The 18,631-nt window shown below is 39.9% G+C and overlaps 1 protein-coding gene across 1 annotated transcript in view; it reads left to right on the top strand.

Moving 5' to 3' along the window:
- Positions 1 to 385: 385 nt before the first annotated feature.
- TERT (telomerase reverse transcriptase) overlaps positions 386 to 18,631 on the top strand; it is a 30,350-nt gene continuing 12,104 nt past the window's right edge. Inside the window, exons 1-8 of the mRNA XM_035550545.1 lie at positions 386 to 622; positions 1,497 to 3,342; positions 5,881 to 6,076; positions 9,668 to 9,857; positions 12,980 to 13,162; positions 14,516 to 14,677; positions 15,050 to 15,145; positions 17,094 to 17,179. Coding sequence (XP_035406438.1) covers positions 395 to 622; positions 1,497 to 3,342; positions 5,881 to 6,076; positions 9,668 to 9,857; positions 12,980 to 13,162; positions 14,516 to 14,677; positions 15,050 to 15,145; positions 17,094 to 17,179 — 2,987 coding nt within the window. The 5' untranslated portion in view covers positions 386 to 394. The remainder of the gene's footprint in view (positions 623 to 1,496; positions 3,343 to 5,880; positions 6,077 to 9,667; positions 9,858 to 12,979; positions 13,163 to 14,515; positions 14,678 to 15,049; positions 15,146 to 17,093; positions 17,180 to 18,631) is intronic.

Genomic DNA, 18,631 nt, shown 5'->3' with positions numbered 1-18,631 from the left:
CTGGAGGAAGGAAGGAAAGCCGATGCCGGTGGTGGTGGAGGAAGGCACTGCGGAGCTGGACAGCAACCTCCATCCCTCCGGGGCCCGCCCCACCCCGCCCCGGCCGCCGCCCCGCCTCGGCCACGCTGGGTAAGCGCGCCACGCCGCCCGGGGGGCTCCTTTGTGAAGGGAGGGCGTTCTTATTTATTTATTTATTTTTTTATTTTTATTTTCTTTTCCACACTACGCCTTCTTTAAAAAACTGGCGTCCGGCCATAGCCCTCTGTCCGGAGGAGCGCGAAGGGGGGTGGCGATGGAGGAGGGCAGGCGGGGTGGCGGGAGGGGAGTCGCGGCCGCCCCAGGTGCTGGTGGTGATGGCGGTGATGGTGGCGGCGGCGGGCGGCGGCCCCACAACATGGCGGGCGCGGAGCCCTTCGGTGCCGTGCTGGGCGCCCTGCGGGATTGCTACGCGCAGGCAGCCCCGCTGGAGACCTTCGTCCGGCGGCTGCGGGAGAGCGGTGCCGAGGAAGCCGAGGTGGTGCGGGACGACGACGCCCCCTGCTACCGGACCTTCGTGTCCCAGTGCGTGGTGTGCGTCCCCCACGGCGCCCGCGACATCCCCCGGCCCTTCAGCTTCGAGCAGGTAGGAGGGACAAGGGCGCCGGACCTGTCCGTGGAGTGCGGGGCTGCCCGGGGGTAAAGGCGCTCCCCTCGCGGCCGGCACCGCTGGGGCTCCCCCGAGCTCCCCTCTGCGCCCCGAGGTGCTGGGGGGAGCCGGGGCTGCCCCTGGCGAGGGGTGGGCGGCACATGGCTGCGGTGGGACAAGGGGATGTGGGGCTGGGGAGCCGGGCTTTGAGCCCCTGCTGTGGGGTCGGGTGTGGAGAGCAAAGCGTGGCTCCAGGGGGCGGCTAGGAGGGAGAAGGGCCGCTTTCCTCTCCCCGAGTGCTTCACATATCAGTGCTTGGGCAGGAGAAATCGTTGGGAGAGGAGAAAAGTGCCGGGAGACACCACAGGCATAAGCAGAACCGTGCTGCCGTACGGGGCGGCACGGTCCGTGCCCGGTTGTGGAGTGTTGTATAAAGTTGTGAGCTGTTTTGTTAAAACTACTTTATTTTACGTAAAAGGAAATGGAGGCCTTAACCCTGGTGGTAGAGCCTGCGCGAGCGCAGGTTTAGGGGCAGAGCGAGCTGAAAGCCCTGAGGCTGGGTTGCTGGGAGAGGGGAGAGGAAAAGTGTCGAGTGCTTCCTGGGCATGAAAGCCAGGATCAAAAGGGCAGGCGTTAGAAAGACTTCCTTAAAGCAGTCGTCTCAGGTGGCTGGATGTAAACACCTTGCAGTAGACTTCAGTCTTGTGCTGGTGTAGCGCTTGTGAATCGGTAATACTGCTTTGCACAGGTTTAATGTAATGCTGAAGTCTAGGACTGCATGTATTTGGCGTGCCTGACTATTTAAAGCATGCGTTGTCATTTGTAGAAGAGTCGTTGATTAAAAACTAATCTTCCTTCTTTCTTTCTTCAGTTATCTAGTCAGAGCGAAGTCATCTCAAGAGTCATGCAGAGACTGTGTGGGAAAAGAAAGAAGAATATCCTCACATATGGATACTCCTTACTGGATGAAAACAGTTCTCACTTCCAAATCATGCCGCTTTCAAACGTATACAGCTATCTACCCAATACTGCAACAGAAACCATGCGTATCAGTGGCCTCTGGGAAACACTGCTGAGCAGGATAGGGGATGATGTGATGATGTATTTATTGGAACACTGTGCAATCTTTATGCTGGTTCCCCCTAGTAACTGTTACCAAGTTTGTGGGCAACCAATTTATGAACTTATTTCACAAAATACAGACTCATCCCCAACGTTTGTTAAACAACGGTTTTCAAAGCATAAACGTAGTAGCTTGCTTAACTATACGCAGAAAAGGCTAACGTTTCATAGACACTATCTTTCAAAGTCACGTCAGTTGAAATGCAGGCCAAGACTTGAAGCTAATGTCTCCAGCATGAGAAATAAAACCAGCAATAATATACAAAGCCTAGGATCCAGTGCTCTGGAAAAACAGAGTAGCTCCAATTTATGTTTGTCAGCTACAGCACCGTCTTTAAAAAGGAAGCTTGATAGGGAACAACTGGAAGTCACAGCTAAGAGAGCAAGATTAGAAGAGAGAGAGAGAGAGGAACAGGCTTGTAATACCACTCCTGATGTAAACCAAAGTATTCCCAAGAGGTATGGAACCAGCTGTGTAGCATCACATTCTGTAAGTCTTATTAAAGAAAAATACATTTCTCAAAGAAGTAACAGTGATATGTCTCGTCCTTCTTTAGTTCACAGTTCTCAGCATGGGAAGAAGTCTGTGGCAGACAAAAGCTGTTTTCTGCAAGGAGTTGAGAGTAACAGACATTTAAAGCCCAGCATTGAAATGCAAGCAGAATCCAGTAGAAAGAGAGTAGAGACACGCAGGCCTATACCTCGGTTGGATTGGATACCAATCGAACCGATGGAAAGTAGTTCTTCAGGACACGAAAAGCAGGAAAGTCCCATAGCTCATTTGGCAGAGGAGTTACCAAATAAGGTTTTGCCATCTGCAATATACATTGACAGGAAGTTTCTTCTGTATTCTCGCAGGTATTGGAGAGAAGGTTTCCCTAAATCCTTCCTATTGAATCGCTTGAAGGGTAGTGAGGCAGGTGTAAGACGGCTAATAGAAACGATATTCTTAAGCCAAAATCCGTTTGGGCAAAAGCGCAACCAAGGTCTGCCACAGCAAAAACGGAGAAAGAAGAAGTTTCCCAAACGCTTCTGGAGAATGAGAAGAACGTTTCAGAAACTCTTAAAGAATCATGGAAAGTTCCCTTATGTAGCTTTCTTGAGAAAAAATTGCCCTCTTCGGGTATCTGAAACCATTTTGAGAAAAGCCAAGCTGCTCAGTCAGGCACCTTTGCCTGGGGAAGCAGAGGCTCACAAGCAAGCAGAACAGCTTGGGAAGGAGCCTACTAAGTGTGTGACAAGCAGCAGATGTGAATCTGGTCACACCGACGTGCCCAGCAGCTTACGTACTCCTCTCACAACATCTGCGTGCGGGGAGTCAGGGAGTGAGGAGCAGATTCCTGCAGAGGTGTCTGATTCAGTCCTCAGGGAGCTTCTCAAGGAGCACAGCAGCCACTTTCAGGTGTACGTCTTTGTGAGGGAGTGCCTGGAGCGGGTGATCCCCGCTGAGCTTTGGGGTTCAAACCATAACAAATGCCGGTTCTTCAAAAACGTGAAAGCGTTCATTTCCATGGGGAAGTACGCTAAGCTTTCGTTGCAGGTGTTGATGTGGAAGATGAGAGTAAATGACTGCATGTGGCTTCGTCTGGCCGAAGGTACTTAACATAGCAGAATTAAGGGGTGGGGGGTCAGGTGGCTGGTCAGGTTTAGGGTGCGGAGGGGAGGGTATTGAATCTGGGTGCAGAGTCATTGGGTTCATTGTTAAAGCTGGAGCTGAGAGAGAAAACCTCATAGTGTTTACCATTAACTGATGGTGGAGGAATACTTAGACCTGTCTTCTGTGTGCTGAGAACGTAAGTTTTCATTATTTTCGTTTAATTGGATGACAGTTTGTCATACAGAAACTAGTATTCAGAACCTGGACCTTCAGCAAAACTCCTTGCCTTCTGCTCCCCAAATTACCAATAACTGTGACCTAGGCATGGAAGGAGCAAATGCAATTTGCCTTTTGGTTACCATAAGCCATGAGAAAGCACTAAAACCAAATCCAGGTGCTTGTAGAGTCACGTGTATCTCTTCTCTGGGAGTAAACCATCATCCCACAGCATTTTTTTCCCTCCTCACATCTACCTTGTGAAAAAGACATGGGTATGGGACCTATGCAATGCCTGTGGTCACCCACCATCAGTTTACCTCTCTAGAGCCCTCCTCTGGGAACACGAGACCCTTACTGATCACAGCTTCAAGCTAGGCAGGTGGTGGTGCAGCTGTCATCAGGGCTGACCACCTTCCAAGGAGGATGGGAGTGCCAGCTGATTGCATTGAGTTCTGTATGAATCCCTCCTGTTCAGTCATCTCAGGTGATGAAAGGTAAATTTTGCTTCCTTGAAGAAGCCTTTGTCCTAGGACAATTCTAGGCTGAAGCTGTGGTTTTGTGGTTGATTGCTGTGGGATCTCATGGTTATTGTAATTTTTTTTTTTAATTTATTACAGTCCGTTCTCCATCTATAAAATGTGGATTGCACTTCCTTAACTGCTATGTTTACAGAATTTATTCTTACCTAGCAATATGCTTGGATCCTATAGCAACGAGAGATGAAAATGGTATTCCTTTTTAAAAAGGTGCAGTTGGGTTCTGAAATTACTACAGGTCCTCTGTAATGAAGAAGGAAAATAAAGTCTGGTATTTGAGACCTGATGTCAAAAGTCAGGGAGGTACACATCTATGAAAAACTGCTAATTCTAGCAAATACACAGACACAAAAACTTTGGCTCAAAAATATGCTTTTCAAAATGCTGAGGATTTAAATATTTCAAAAGGTTTTTTACTGTACAAATACATTTGGTTTGTAGTTACTTGGAATGCCTTACCTTTGAAAAAATTAATACCATCTTACTCAGTGGTCTGGTTCCAGGAAAAGCAACACATAAGCTTAACTTTAATTTTTTTGAAACTACTCCCATGCGCCTGAAGTTTAAACGCACATTTGATTGCTTTGCTGTGTTGCAGGCATTTTTCTCTCCAAAAGAAGTGGTGGTGGTTTCTTGTAAATCATGACTACAGTTCAGGGAATTGACAGCTGCTGTCAAAATATTAGAAAACTGGTGATGTAGTTCCAGTACAGCTATTTAACATGCTGATTTAATTTGTGTATTTCGTGGCCTGCACGTTATGACTTTTCAGTGGAAGAATCTGCTAACAGCCATTGTGTTCTTCACTGATGTTTTCTGGCTTCTACTGAAGTGAACACTCTTTTATCTCTTTATGGCAGTCTTTTTTTAGGTGCTGTATATACATGAAAGTGTCTCCGCCCTGAAGAGCACAAAAATCAAGCAGGGTAGAGAACTGGAAATTTATTTCCATTTGTTAAGTTTCAGTCTTAATCCTCAGCTCTCTTGTGTCCAAATTTGGCTGTTTTTAACACATTTGTGCTGTGCAGCTAATTAATGTTTCTGCAGAGTCTCTTTAAACTACCCTGTTGCATTATGCTAAGTTCTACTTTTAATTAGAAAAGTATTATTGAAAAGTTGCAAAAATTCAGAATTTGTAGGGTAGTTTTACTCTACACTTGGCCTGCCTGCATTTAGACATCACAAAAAAAGCCTGTGGGCTTAAATTTGATAGCAGCTAGGAATGTTCTAGCCTCATAACTTTTGTGCCATCTAAATATTATGAGTGCTGACAGACTTAGTCTGATTTTTGAACTGCAGCAATGTTTTATATAGGTTGTCTGAAATACCTCTTTCTCCAGCTCAGCCCAGTTTAACTCTCTCAATTATTTTTACAATATACCTAAGAATTTTCATTCTTTTGCTTATTTATTAAATACATATATATATTCTAATAGACTTTATTTCCATTTTATCCTTCGCTTCAAAATGATCCTGTCATTGTGCATTAAAGATCTTGCACAAGCAATGAAAGTAAGTCTTTGGGTTGCTGGTGGTATGTATTTGTATTATGTGCATCCATTTATCACTGCTAATTAGTTTCCATCTTTATACGTGAAGTTTGGGTCATGTTATTTAATACTAGTGAAAAATCAGGGCTGCATCTGTGGAATTGTTCTTGCTTTTTTTTTTCCATTAACCTCATGGTAAGAAATGAGTGTATGTGTGTTTTGTTTGTTCCGTTTTTTACTAATATAAGTAGTTGTTATTTGCTATAACAACCTTTCAATTGTTTGTTGAAGGTAATCGCTTTGTTCCTGCCTCTGAACATTGTTTTCGTGAAGAAATTTTGGCTAAATTCCTATACTGGCTGATGGATACCTATGTTGTTGAGTTGCTCAGATCATTTTTCTATATCACCGAGACCATGTTCCAGAAAAACATGCTCTTCTACTACCGAAAGTGTATTTGGGGCAAGTTACAGGACATTGGAATTAGGTAAAATTAGAAAACTAATCAAACATTAATGAAATATATGGAAGTCTCGTGTTTTGCACTGTAAAGTTACAATTCTGCTTTTATTTATTGCCCCTTTATCCTCCTCCCATTTGCTTAATTTTCCAAAGGAAGAATCAACCTGTATTGGTAGTTTGCGTGGCTTGTAGATCCAGAAATGTTTTGTGTGAGAAAACTTAGGCAAATTTGAAATTCTTTGGTAGGAGAACAGAAACCTTTGCAATGATAAAATCCATTATGAGGAGGATTTTGTTTTGATAAGTCAAATTTTTACACCTTTTAACCATTAGTAAAGCATAGTGGCAGCATCCCAAAGTAACCTTGAGAAAGCTAATTTAAAAAATGCTGAATTTTCTTTAACTGCTTTAATTAAATAAAATAAATCTGCTGAAATGCTCTGTCCATTATTTCAGACAGTAGCCTTGTGGGGATGTTTTTTAATTATTATAAGATTGGAGGGTTTAAAAGCTGCAGCTTCTTTTTTTTTAGTGCAGCTATGGAATTCCATGCTGCTTTTTTTGGTCTTAAATGTGTGCGTGTGCTTAAGTAATCACCTTATTTAAGATCAAATCTTAAGCAATTGAATGAGAAAATAATGAAAATCAAAAGACAGTTTTAATGAACAGTATTATGTGTACATCTCCAGAGTTTATATCTTCTGGGTTTTCGTTATAAATTACTGGTGTCCACGAGAGCTCTGGAACTGTTGGAAATGAGCATGCCTGATGCCTTGTGTTCTGCCATTTTAAATGGTGCACCTTTTACATTTGATGGGGTCTGTTGATCTCCAGTTTTGTCTGTGATTTTTGGTACCTTTTAATTCTTCTTACAGTCTCCATGCTCCCTGAGGTTAACACTGGTATCTCTCCTGTGCAACTGCCTTGCATGTGTGTTTGCACTTCATGGGGCCCTGGAGCTGTTTGCAGTTACAGCCCAGAATAAGCAAGTTAAACAGAAGCAGTAAAACACAATTTTCAACCCGGAATACTTTGTTTGTCTTGTCTTCAAACTAACAGCATTAGTGTTGTAATGAGTGTTTTATGTAGTTTTAATGTACTTCACAAGCTAATGTTTTTTTGTGTAAAGTATCACCTAGCAAGAAGTCTTACAGGTTAGGTATAATGCTCTTTTTAACGGGGTGTATGGTTAAAAGAAAACAAGTAGTTTTGGTTTTAGCCCCTTCTTTCCTATCACCAATTTCCCCCCCTTCCCAAAAAGAAACCCAGTGTATAAGGACAAGGTGCTCTGACATCAAGGGACCCTAATTTGGGCTGATCCTGCTTTTTCCTATTTCTCTCCTGAGTGTTTCCACCGTGCAGAAGTCAGCACTTTCAGCACTCTTTTTTTAGAGTGTGCTGTGTAACATGAGGTTACTGATCCAGCTGACTGCGTTCAGACAGGTGGCAAGCTGCCTGTTTCACATGGGCGGAGAAAACACAGGATTTAGTGGTAGTGGGAAACAGCTGTTTAGGGCTGCTTGTGTCGCCTTGGCCATTTCTAGACTCTCTGGGCACCATCCCCTCATTCCCAAGCAGCATTTTCAGGAGCTTCTGATGATTGAGTGCCACAGGCTGTTGGGCTGCTTCCACTTCCCCTGAAGGAAAGAGTGTCTGGCTTCAGTTGTTTCCCTGATCACTGCTCTGCAGCTGTCTTGGTTCTTTCTCCCCTCCAGCTGGAGCTGCTCTGGTCAGATTGCTGTCAGGAAGCCAGGTGTAGCCACTGATGCCTTCCCACTTATTTTTGTCCTCCTTTGGAGGAGAGAGGATGGATGAAACAGACCAGGACTTCACTCATGGGTTTGCCTTTGCATTGCATTGTCCTCAGGGTGTAAATCCCTAACAGTGCTGTGAAGACGAACTGAGCATGGTTCAGTGGCCGCTACATCAGTGCATGTTCAAAATCGTCAGCCCTGCTATAAATGCCGTGAAATAAGCAATGAGTGTTGATGCAGGCAAAACGACCTCAAGCTCCACAACTGGCCAGAGGTAGTAATAGTGAAGATCTGCAGATAACTGGCCACGGTCTTCACTTTCAGAGGAAGTCATGTTTATAATAGAGATGGATTTTGGGGTGGTGGTGTTTTGTTTTTTAATCCCTTCCAGTGTCATCAGTGCAAAGGGATTGAGGCTTGATTTGGTTGTTTCTGTTGAACTGGTGTTCTTTATTTTATCTTGGTGATCTAGCTAATACTATAATACGTGCATGAACTCCTGTAGGTTTAGGAAAGAAGTTAACTCATAATGACTGATAGTGCTCTCTAGCTATGTACACACGATCTGTCCCTTCCTCTGTACTTTGGGAATTTTATTCCAAGTTTGAATACAAATCTAAAACACTTGCTCAGCTTGCTGGCCCAGGATGCCTCTGTGTTCCTTTTGGCATGCACTGTGACACTTGGACCCTGACAGTCTCAAGCACCTGGATCTTTGGCTTATATGTGGGTTGTGTTGGCATGCACAAGAGAAATATTTGTGTGCTTCATCTGCATGCTTGGCTTCTCAGATGCCTCCTAGAGCATGCTTACCAGTTTTTCACCATCTATCCACCATCTTTTGTGACAGCATGGCCTCCTTTTGCTAAAGCAGCCTATGGGCTTGTGTGGGATATGGAAAATAGGAATGCAAATTTAGAGTTGCATCCTTTGCTCTTCAGGGATTTGAATTCTCATTTTACTTCCTGGGGGACTATCCTAACAACTGGGCTGCAGGGCTTTGTGAAATGGCACATCCTTTCCTTTTGAACAATACAAGCAGTGTAGGACACTGATCTAAGTCTTATGTTGCAGGTGGGGCACTTTAACCATCTTAAGTAAAAGCAAGGTCTTTGTATCACCTCCTTTTCCTGCCTTACTGCATGGGAGGACAGTATTGGTTTGGACTAAGCTACACTGAGCTGTAAATCCTGAGGGGGTGGCTGTGAGGGGCAAGCACATTTCCCATTAAGATAAATTTGTGACTTGGGAGTGTTCAGTTTTTTATTGTTTTCTGCTGGTTACTTTAGCTGACGCCTGCTCATAAGGTCAATTCTTTTGAATCCTGTTACTGTGTACATAAAAGCCCTAATTTTTTTTTATCTAGTATCTCAGTTCTCTGTATTTTTTTAATAGGTAGTAGGTCTCCTAAATGTCAGTAGAACAGCCCATTACACTGTGCAAGTCCTTCCATGGGTCTCTCTTTACATAGTATCCAAAAAGTCCTATTCAACTTGGTTTATATCTTTCAAGCTTCTGAAACAATGTAAAATGTCTATCTGTGGTTTTATATTATGAAAAAATCATAACGTTCAAATATACTTGCCTAATTTGTGGATAATTTTTTATTTGTGTTAATTTAGGTGGTTTTTTGTTACCTTAATTTGCATCAGGAAGAAATATATGCTCTATTATTATATTACATTGTCATTAAGATAACCGTGGAACTGTGCTGAAATTCAGATTTCCATGTCAGTTTCTTTAGAAATTTGTAATTATCTTCTTAGTAAAATGTTTGGGTTCAGTTACCATTACAAGATGAAACGTTTTAACTTTTATTGCATTTCCTATTGCTTACACTCAATGCGTATTTATATTTTTAGAAACCATATTGCCAAAGTACATCTACGTCCTTTAACTTCAGAGGAGATGGAAGCGATCCATCAAAAAAAATACCTTCCTATGGCGTCAAAGCTCCGTTTCATTCCCAAAGTCAGTGGATTAAGACCCATAGTCAAAATGAGCGGTGTTGTTGAAGCACAAACGTTGAGCAAGGAAAGCAGAGCAAAGAAGGTGTTTATTTTTCTTATTGTTTTATGTGGATTTGTTAGATGTGAGTTTTTTGTTTTGTTTTGTTTTTTGTTAATATAAAGCTAGTGGTGAACTAAGACATTGAAATCGGAAGGACTGAATGTGCCTACCCATTGCAACTTAGCATAGCTTCTCCTTTCCCACTGCTTAATTTTCATTACCCTCCAATTCCGGAACTGCATACTTCTGCTTGTAAGCCTGCCTTAAGGAGACGAGTCTAACGGAGTGGCATGGCCTGCCCACTGAACATGTTTTCTCTCTCTTCTCTTTCCATCTGTTTCTCTCAGCTTGATGTGTCTGATTGTGGTGAACGTTGGCCATCCAGGGGGTTGAAGGACAGAAAACTCAAAGATATCACGTACTCGTGTTCAGAACTAACGCGTTGCCTTTATTTGGCACACCAGAGGGTGAGGGACAGATGGGTCTGGCCTGTTGGGGTTTCCCTGAATGCTGATTGTGCATGTTGATGGCTGTTCACAAAATAATCCATTTAACAGGCCAGTTAACTGCAAGATACAGTGGGAGCCCAAATTCACTCTCTCCCATGACTAAATTATTTTTCCTTAAGGCTGAGTCCCATGTAGAGCACAAGATGAAACACTCCTCAGATGGGTGAGAGTTCAGTGGCTACTTAGTACCTGTAATTCAGTGTGTGATCCCAGACCGTACTTTCAGGACATCAACTAAAACCTGTTCTGAAGTGGTTACTTTCATCATAGTCTTTCTGTGGCTATCCTACTGTCAGATTTCAGAGCATGCTCACAGTTAATTTGGGAATAGCTGTAGTGCTTTAAAAGGTTCTGTTGCTCCTATAACAGACTGGCATGAAGGATGACTTGAGACCTGAATGCACTAAAAAAAAAAAAGGAGGTTCAAAGTCAACCATGGTAGCTGGCCAAGTGGCTTCATAGGAGAAAATCACAAAGCATGGTTAATGATTTTCATATATCCAAGAAAGGCTGTAATAGTGTTATGTTGCTTCTGAGACAGCAGACAGACACAAAAAGAAAAGTGTGCTGTGCAAAATATCATATTGAAGAATTTGGGGCTTACAACCTACTGGAAGTAATGTGTTTTTTTTGTTTGTTTCTTTTTTCCCAAAACTTTCATGGCTGCACAGTTCGTTTCTGTCATGGCCTCTTATCTTGCAGCCTGTTCCAGTTTTTCATCCTGTCCCATATCCAGCTAGTCTCTGCTCTCCAAATTTCTCCAGGCGTTTAAAGTGTAGGAGGAAGACCAGCTTCAGGTTCTTTCTATCTGACAGTGTTCCAGGCTTCGGAATTTGCAAACCAGTCTAGAATTGTAGGGGTAGACTTTGCCAGCTTCTGTAGCTCAGTACTGGAACGTGTCAAGATGAATTGTCAAGAGATAATCTCTCAAATATCCAGCAAATCAACTTCTGGCTCTTGGGCAGCTCTCAAACGTTACTGCAGAAAAACATGGTGGGATAAGTCCAGTTCTGTGAGTTTGTCCTCAAATCAGCGTAAATTTTGTTTTGGCTTAAAGGTTTTATGTAATTGCTTTTCATCCTTCTTCGCTTTCTGTTTGAATCTCTGTGTGTGTGTATGTGTATATATGTATTTCTATATATACACACAGACGCATATATATTTAATGGGAAGCCCGAAGCACTGGGTGTGGGTAGGATTCTTAGTGATCTGTTCTGTTTGAGAGAATATAATTATTTTTTTACTGCATTCTGCAGATATTCTAGCAGACCCTCAGGCTTTGCAAAGATGTTGATAACTCTGTGGATTAGATTTGTTCTGGGAAGTTGAGAGACTGAATGGAATTCCTGCCAACATTAAAACAAGGAGCCACTGAATACTGTGACTCCAAGTCTCTCAGGCCTAGTTCAGGCTAGAGCAAGAGTTCAGGCTTTGAACTCTAAAGCCTTAGTTGTCTCGTATTGATTTACCCACACACACCCATATGGCCATCAGTTTAGTGAAAAGGTGTTAAAGCAACCGTTTGGGACATGCTCTTAAGAAAGAAAGGATGAACTTCTCTCCTGATAATTTGTTCTTGCTGCTTCTATTTATCTTTGAGCTACATCTCCACCCTTCTGACTGTTTTTTCTTAGGAACATGCCCTATGCCGGAAAAGAGATCACAGGATTTCAGGAGTCACTGAAATCCAGAATCACTGGATTCAGGAAAATGTCTTAAATTTCAGCAGTCTTTTTTATGGACTAGTCAAAAATATTTTGCAAGATCAGCCAATGAATTAACATAACTACTTACCTTATGCAAAACAGTAAAGTTGGATCATGTTGTTCTGCAGTCAGTGACAATAGCACACTAAATATTTTTTTTGTGCTCAAGTTTTTCCAGCTTTTTGCTGACACCTGTAATTGATTTTTTTTCAGTGTAAAAGTAAATTTCTTCAGATGAATTGGTAAGCTTCCAAAGAGTAGTTTAAATGCAGTTGTGTCGTGATCATGACAATACTACTGAGATTAAGAAACCTTTTTTATTGTGTATACATTTTGTGGGACTTATCCAAAGTTCTAAAAATTCATTAGTATGCAAGTGTGCAGGTTTACTTTTTTCATCTTAAATTCGTATATCACTATTCCCATAGCTGAGAGAGTTAAATTTTTGCTAAAGTACCCGCATAAATTGTCCCCGAAGGCTCTACTGATGATGCAAATGGATTTAGCTTAAGGTCTCAGGCACATGTTCTTCTTGCCATTCTTGTGGTGGTGATAATCTCCAATAGAGAGAATGGATGATATTTAAGAAAACTTACCTTAGAATTCATGGTGGTTTTATTTTCTGAAATCCGTCCATTTATGTCCATGACTGTTAGACATTGATTGCCAAGAGTTAAGTACAGGGAAAAAAAAAGGGGGGTGGGGATTTAAATGTATTCCCCAAAACATCTTTGAGTCTGTTTTGTCAAAAACATCTTTGAGTCTGTTTTGTCACTTCCAAGTAGTTACTACCACTATATTCAGGCTTTCTGAAAACTGTATTTGACCAAAAAAGTTCAGTAAGTACACAATTTTCCTCTCATATTTCATCTAAATGAGAAATGTATGTATTGTACAGAATTTAGAATGTTTCAACACACTTCAGGGTGATTCTTTTTCATCTCTTTAGATGAATCACTACAACACGCAACTTAAAAATCTATTTAGTGTGTTAAATTATGAACGAACTATAAACACCAGTTTCATCGGCTCTTCAGTGTTTGGGAGAGATGATATCTACAAGACATGGAAGAAGTTTGTTAAAAAGGTTCTTAAATCAGATGGTGAAATTCCTCATTTCTACTATGTAAAGGTACGCCTTTTCTAATCCAGTATTCAACCTAACTTTGCAAAGTCAACTAGTGCAGATATTTTACAACTGAGATAGCTGTGATGTAAGTGCATAATTATTTTTTTTTTCAAAGTCAGTTTTTGTGCATACTTAACATAGACTGGTTTGTTTGTTTCTCCTACAGTAGTGCTTCCTTTACTTTGATATTTTTCTGCTTATCTTTCTGTCATGTAACAGTTCTTGCTTCTGGACATACACTCTGTTTCTGCAGTTACATTTACTTGAGTATAAAACTGGGACAAAAATGTAAAGTTGAATAGGATTTTAGGGACATTTTCTCAAATTAAAAACAGGAAAAATTGGGTGTACGCATTTGAATAAATTCAGTGTCTCGTGATAAATAGGTGCCTTTTCTCTTCATACGATCAGTGTCTGTTAAAAATAAACATCCTAGCTCTAGTGTCTATCCAGCAAATTTACTCTCCTGCTTGAAAAAAATGAGTGCTTGTCATATCTCATTATTTGAAGATTTTTTTTTTAATTAACACTTGTTTTAAATAATGTCTAGCTGAAGCACAAAAAGTTGCATAGCTTTGAGTTGGTGTGATTTATATAAAACTCTACAGATTTATGATAATATAGTGAGGCTTCTCTTCCAGGTGTCATGTCCTAAAATTATTTTCAGAAATTTTTTCATTAACTTTCAAACGAAAGAATCGTGTTATTGACATAGTTCTTTTAATTTTTTTGCTTCTTCAGAAGGTTTTGAATTGTGACAATGACAAGAAAAAGCAAAGTTAAAATTGCAACATGAGATTTAGAAGAGGCAAAACATCTAAGTTTTCAGCTTTCCAGGAGTCTGTAAGATGTCATCTTCACGATTGTGTGGAGAGGAAGGTTTCTTAAAATATCTAAATATATAAAAATGTTAGCAGTAAACTTCAGTTAAATGATTGAAAGTTAAGTGTAAGTTTTAGGGCTGCATGTGCAACTTTCAGTATGCTACCTTTCATCTCCACTAGTATTTAATCATGAAAAAGAGTGCTACGCAGTACAGGTGAGCGTAGGACCTGCTCTACCTTCTTCTGCTAATAACAAGGATTATTCTGAAAGTGATGGTTTGGTTGTCCCCTGCAAGGGAAAACTCACTGATGGCTGAGGAAAGTATTTTCAGTTAAGCAATGTCACACATGTTAAGCTTTGTCACACATTTGGAAATAATGATGTAATTTCACTCCTATGTGTTGCTTCAGCCGTGTTTGTATACTACAACAGTAACTTTTTTTTTCCATACCGCCACAGCATTTATGGTGATATTGGTGAATATGGAACATAAGATACGGAGCATAATGGAAGCTATTTCTTCTGTTTCAGGCTGATGTGTCCAGGGCTTTTGATAGCATTCCTCACGATAAACTTGTGGAAGTGATTTCACACGTCTTAAAACCTGAGAAAAAAACTGTCTACTGCATACGGCGCTATGCAGTGGTTATGATCACTGGAAGTGGAAAAGCCAGGAAGTTATATAGGAGACATGTATGACTTGCTACTTTCTTCTACCTGCTGCTGTTAATGTTTCTGTCCAAAGAATATGTTTGTTTATAGCTTTTTTCGTGTGTGTCTAAACTTGAATTAGGTAATTGCTTCATAAAACATTTTAATACTGTTGGAAAGAAATTTTCTGGAGGGAACAAAACTGCTTTTTACGCTTCAGTGTTACTAAGAATAAATAAAGAAAAATGTGTTGTGGGAACAGAGAGACACGAGGGAGAAATTTCGTTTTAACAATAACAGATCTGTTAGATTAAAACAATGCAGTAAGAGTGGGCCTTCGATCTTCACTGAATAAATTCTGTCTGGTAATGAATCTTCTATTTTGCTTTTGTCATTTATTTGTTTAATATACAGGTTTCTACTTTCAAGGATTTTACGCCAGACATGAAGCAGTTTGTGTCCCGGCTTCATGAGAGTACCTCATTGCGAGATGCAATAATAGTTGAACAGGTAAATATTAGGAGGCTTCTTTTCATCTGAAAGGGAAAGCTACAGAAGTAGTAGAGGAGGATTTAGGGTTTCTTTTTGTTTGTTTAAATGAATGTACATATTATATGGTGATGTGACCTGTCATCTAGTTACCAAGCACTTTCCATAGAAAAATTCAATGTTTCTAACAGGCTTTCAGTGGAAGTGATGCCTGAGGCAAGAACTCTGACAAAATGTCATTCTGGAGTTCTCCTGGATTTTCTCATTTCTGTCCCATTCTGTTCTATTTGAACCATCGTTTTCTTTTTTTCCATTCCTAATGAATTTCATTACTTGTTGCAAGAGTTTTCAAATGAAGTAAAGAAAGGCTTCAATGCATGCGTTGTCCAAAATGTACAGAAGTAAGAAACTGAAAAGTGTATTCTAAGCTAAGCAACTAAGGGAATAGATATGGCACCCTGAAGAGCAAGCTTCACTTAACAGAAAAATGACTTTAAAAAATCAGCTTATTTTAATGATTACTTGCCAAGGCTGATTAGAATGAACTCGTCTTCACAGGAGTTAGTGCAGTATAAAACAAGATCAACTCGTATTTTTTGTTTGAAGGGATTACTTTAATTCAGAAAGTATGTTTAAAAATTATATATATTTTAAATTTACTCCAGCTAGCAGTGTTGCAAGAAGCAAGCATCCTTCTGTTGTTTAAATTCACGTGCTTCAGAGAATTGTATTAATTTCAAATAATGTTTGTTCTCAAGACTTCCTTCAGCCCAAGGAATGTGACAGAAAGGCATAGAAATAGATGATGTGCCCAGTCAGTTTCTTAATACATTTTATTGCTTGGCATCATGGTGCACCACATCAAAAACCTAAAGATCCTGAGCCCAAGATGAGCAGACAGTTTTCTTCCTTACAGGCTACTCTGTCAAGTTTTTCTTCACTTGCCAGTGGAGAATTAGGAAGTAGAGTAATTAATGCTTCTAACATGCAAGTAAAATGGTAGTGTACAATCTACATAGAGGTAGAATGTACAGTGTGAGTGGTGCACAGTTCCAGGATCCTGCAAAATAGAGAGAGCCTAATGAGTACGTGGATGAAAATGAAAACCAGCTGTATGCGTGATGTGTATTTTGTTTCGTTCTCCTTCCAGTGGACATCAAATTTAGATAACTGTTAGATACTAAATGAACAGCAGCTGTCTTTTTCATTTGTGTGAGATTTAAAAAATAAAGTGTTATGAGAAAAATGCCATGCCAGCATGGATCTCCATGCCCCGAATACATCATGATAGCATTTCAATACTGTGTTCTCACAGAACTTTCAAAAACTGGGCGCATTTGTCAGATGGTTAATCTATGCACATAGGGAGTTGTTTTGCTTTAGTTCTCGAGCAATCATTGTTAAAGGAATATAAACTGCTCTAAATGAAGGTTTTATTACATGTTTTTAACACAAAAGGCTTCATAAATGTTGAGTGGGCTGTCATGCATGGATCATTTCTAATGTTGGGCAAAGGATTTGTTTTGCATCAGAACTGGCAAGTGAGTTTATCAGTAGTTGTGGAATCAAAAAGAACAGGACAGTTAGAAGAATGATCCTCGGGACAGAAAGTGACTAAAAGAGGGAGGTATATTGTTGTAATACAGTACAATAATCAACACTTTAAAAAGTGTTTTAGATGTTATATTGGACTACTTCCCAAGTAACACCAATCAAAACTGCTTTTCTCCTAAAGAAAACCAACTGAAACCTCCATTGTTCATCTGTTGGATGTGAGTGGCTTTTTAGGGTGTATATTCAGATTTTAATTTTAGGTGTTTGCTTTGTTTCTTACCTTAGAGATTTTAACTAGACTATTACAGCCTAACTTTGCAGGAAGGTTAATATGCATCTTTTCAGTTTATACTATATTTTTAGTTTCAGCACATTTCTAAAGTACAAATCTTGTTTTGTTTTTTTCCATTTCTAGAGCTTAACTTTCAATGAGACAAGTGCCAGTCTGTTTAATTTTTTTCTTCAAATGCTAAATAATAACATCCTGGAAATTGGGAGCAGGTAAGAAAAAAATAGTTTGTAGTGTAAGTTTTTTGTTGTTGTTTTCTTTTTTTCTGCTAAATGGGATACCTTTAACTGACTCAGGGAATTTTTGATAGCTGTCTTTCAAAGATTTTTATTTCGCGTTAATTTGAAATCTATTTATCAATTTAATTTAAGCTTTATAAAAGCATGAAGGGTTTGGACTCACTTATATTTGAATAAAATTTGTCTTTTCCACATGGATGATGTTAATTATACAAAGAACGCATCATTCTGTAGATCTGTAACCTTGATTTAAAACTGCAGACTTGGTTCAAAAGAAAAATACTTTTAAAAAAAAAAAAAGTTGAGATCCACAGAGGTAACCAGAAGCAAGGGAACATTCAAGCAATCATGCAAAAGCCTTGTTAAGCCTCTCCCTGTAGTGCAAAATAAAACCTTTTCTCCATGGCCTTGCTAGTTGGCAAGTTGCAATAAAAATACAAGGTAAGAACAAGAAGAATTAAAATATCTGGCAACTCCAAAATTAGGAGTTGGGTGTTATTACAGAGGGGGGATGTAACGCAGGTTTCTTGTGTTCCTAGAAATGCTGATATTTACATTTTGCCTCTAGGTGGCAAATGTGTACCAAGTCTTGAAACCAAGTACTAATATTTTTATTTCTAAACTCAGAGTGAGATATATTAGGATGAATAGCTTCTTCCTTTTGAAAGACTAACTTTAGAATAGTTATACTCTCACGATACAGGGAAGGGAAAAAAAGGTTTCAAGGATGCAAATAGAAGAGCATTTGTAAATTTTTCTAGCGTTAACTTTTCTAGCATTAACTGCCTGACAAGTTAAATGTGGTTTACAGTAAAGGTCAAAAAACTAGCTGTGATGCAGGAAACTAGTTCCAATGCTTTATTGGGCTAAACAATAAGGAATTTTCCTAAAGGTAAAGAGATTTATTTATGAAATACAACACACACATATACACACACAAGCAAAGAATCTTTTCCATGGCCAGATCATGCTATGCTGGTATAAATGAAGAATAAGCACCTCAAACAGCCTGACTTTAATTATATCATATAGTTAAACATTCTTATTCCGACTTCTGTGGCTGAAAGAACTTTTTAAAGAAAACTTAGCAGGCTTTGATAGTGATGAATGTTTATTTTTGAATTCAATGGAGATGTCTATTGCTTGTAAGAGAAGCTAGAACTTCTCCATATCAAAATCTACCAGAATTTAATTCCTGTTGTAGGTGTACATTGAGCTTCAGTCTATGGATTTTTAGTGAGTACTTACTAGGAACTGTTTGGATGATAATTAAAAATATAGTTTGAAAGATTTGTCCTGTACTTTACTTTTCTTGTACAAGAACACTTAAGTTTTGAAGCTATGCAAGAAATGACAAAAAGAGTTATAAAGCTTAGATGAAATGTGGCACTGCAGCTTCTTTTTATAAAGGAGAAAAGTCTTTGT

Source organism: Cygnus atratus, chromosome 2, assembly GCF_013377495.2.
Source record: "Cygnus atratus isolate AKBS03 ecotype Queensland, Australia chromosome 2, CAtr_DNAZoo_HiC_assembly, whole genome shotgun sequence".
Taxonomy (NCBI): domain Eukaryota; kingdom Metazoa; phylum Chordata; class Aves; order Anseriformes; family Anatidae; genus Cygnus; species Cygnus atratus.
Note: the sequence above shows the minus strand (reverse complement) of the source record. Positions and strands in the feature narration are given on the sequence as shown.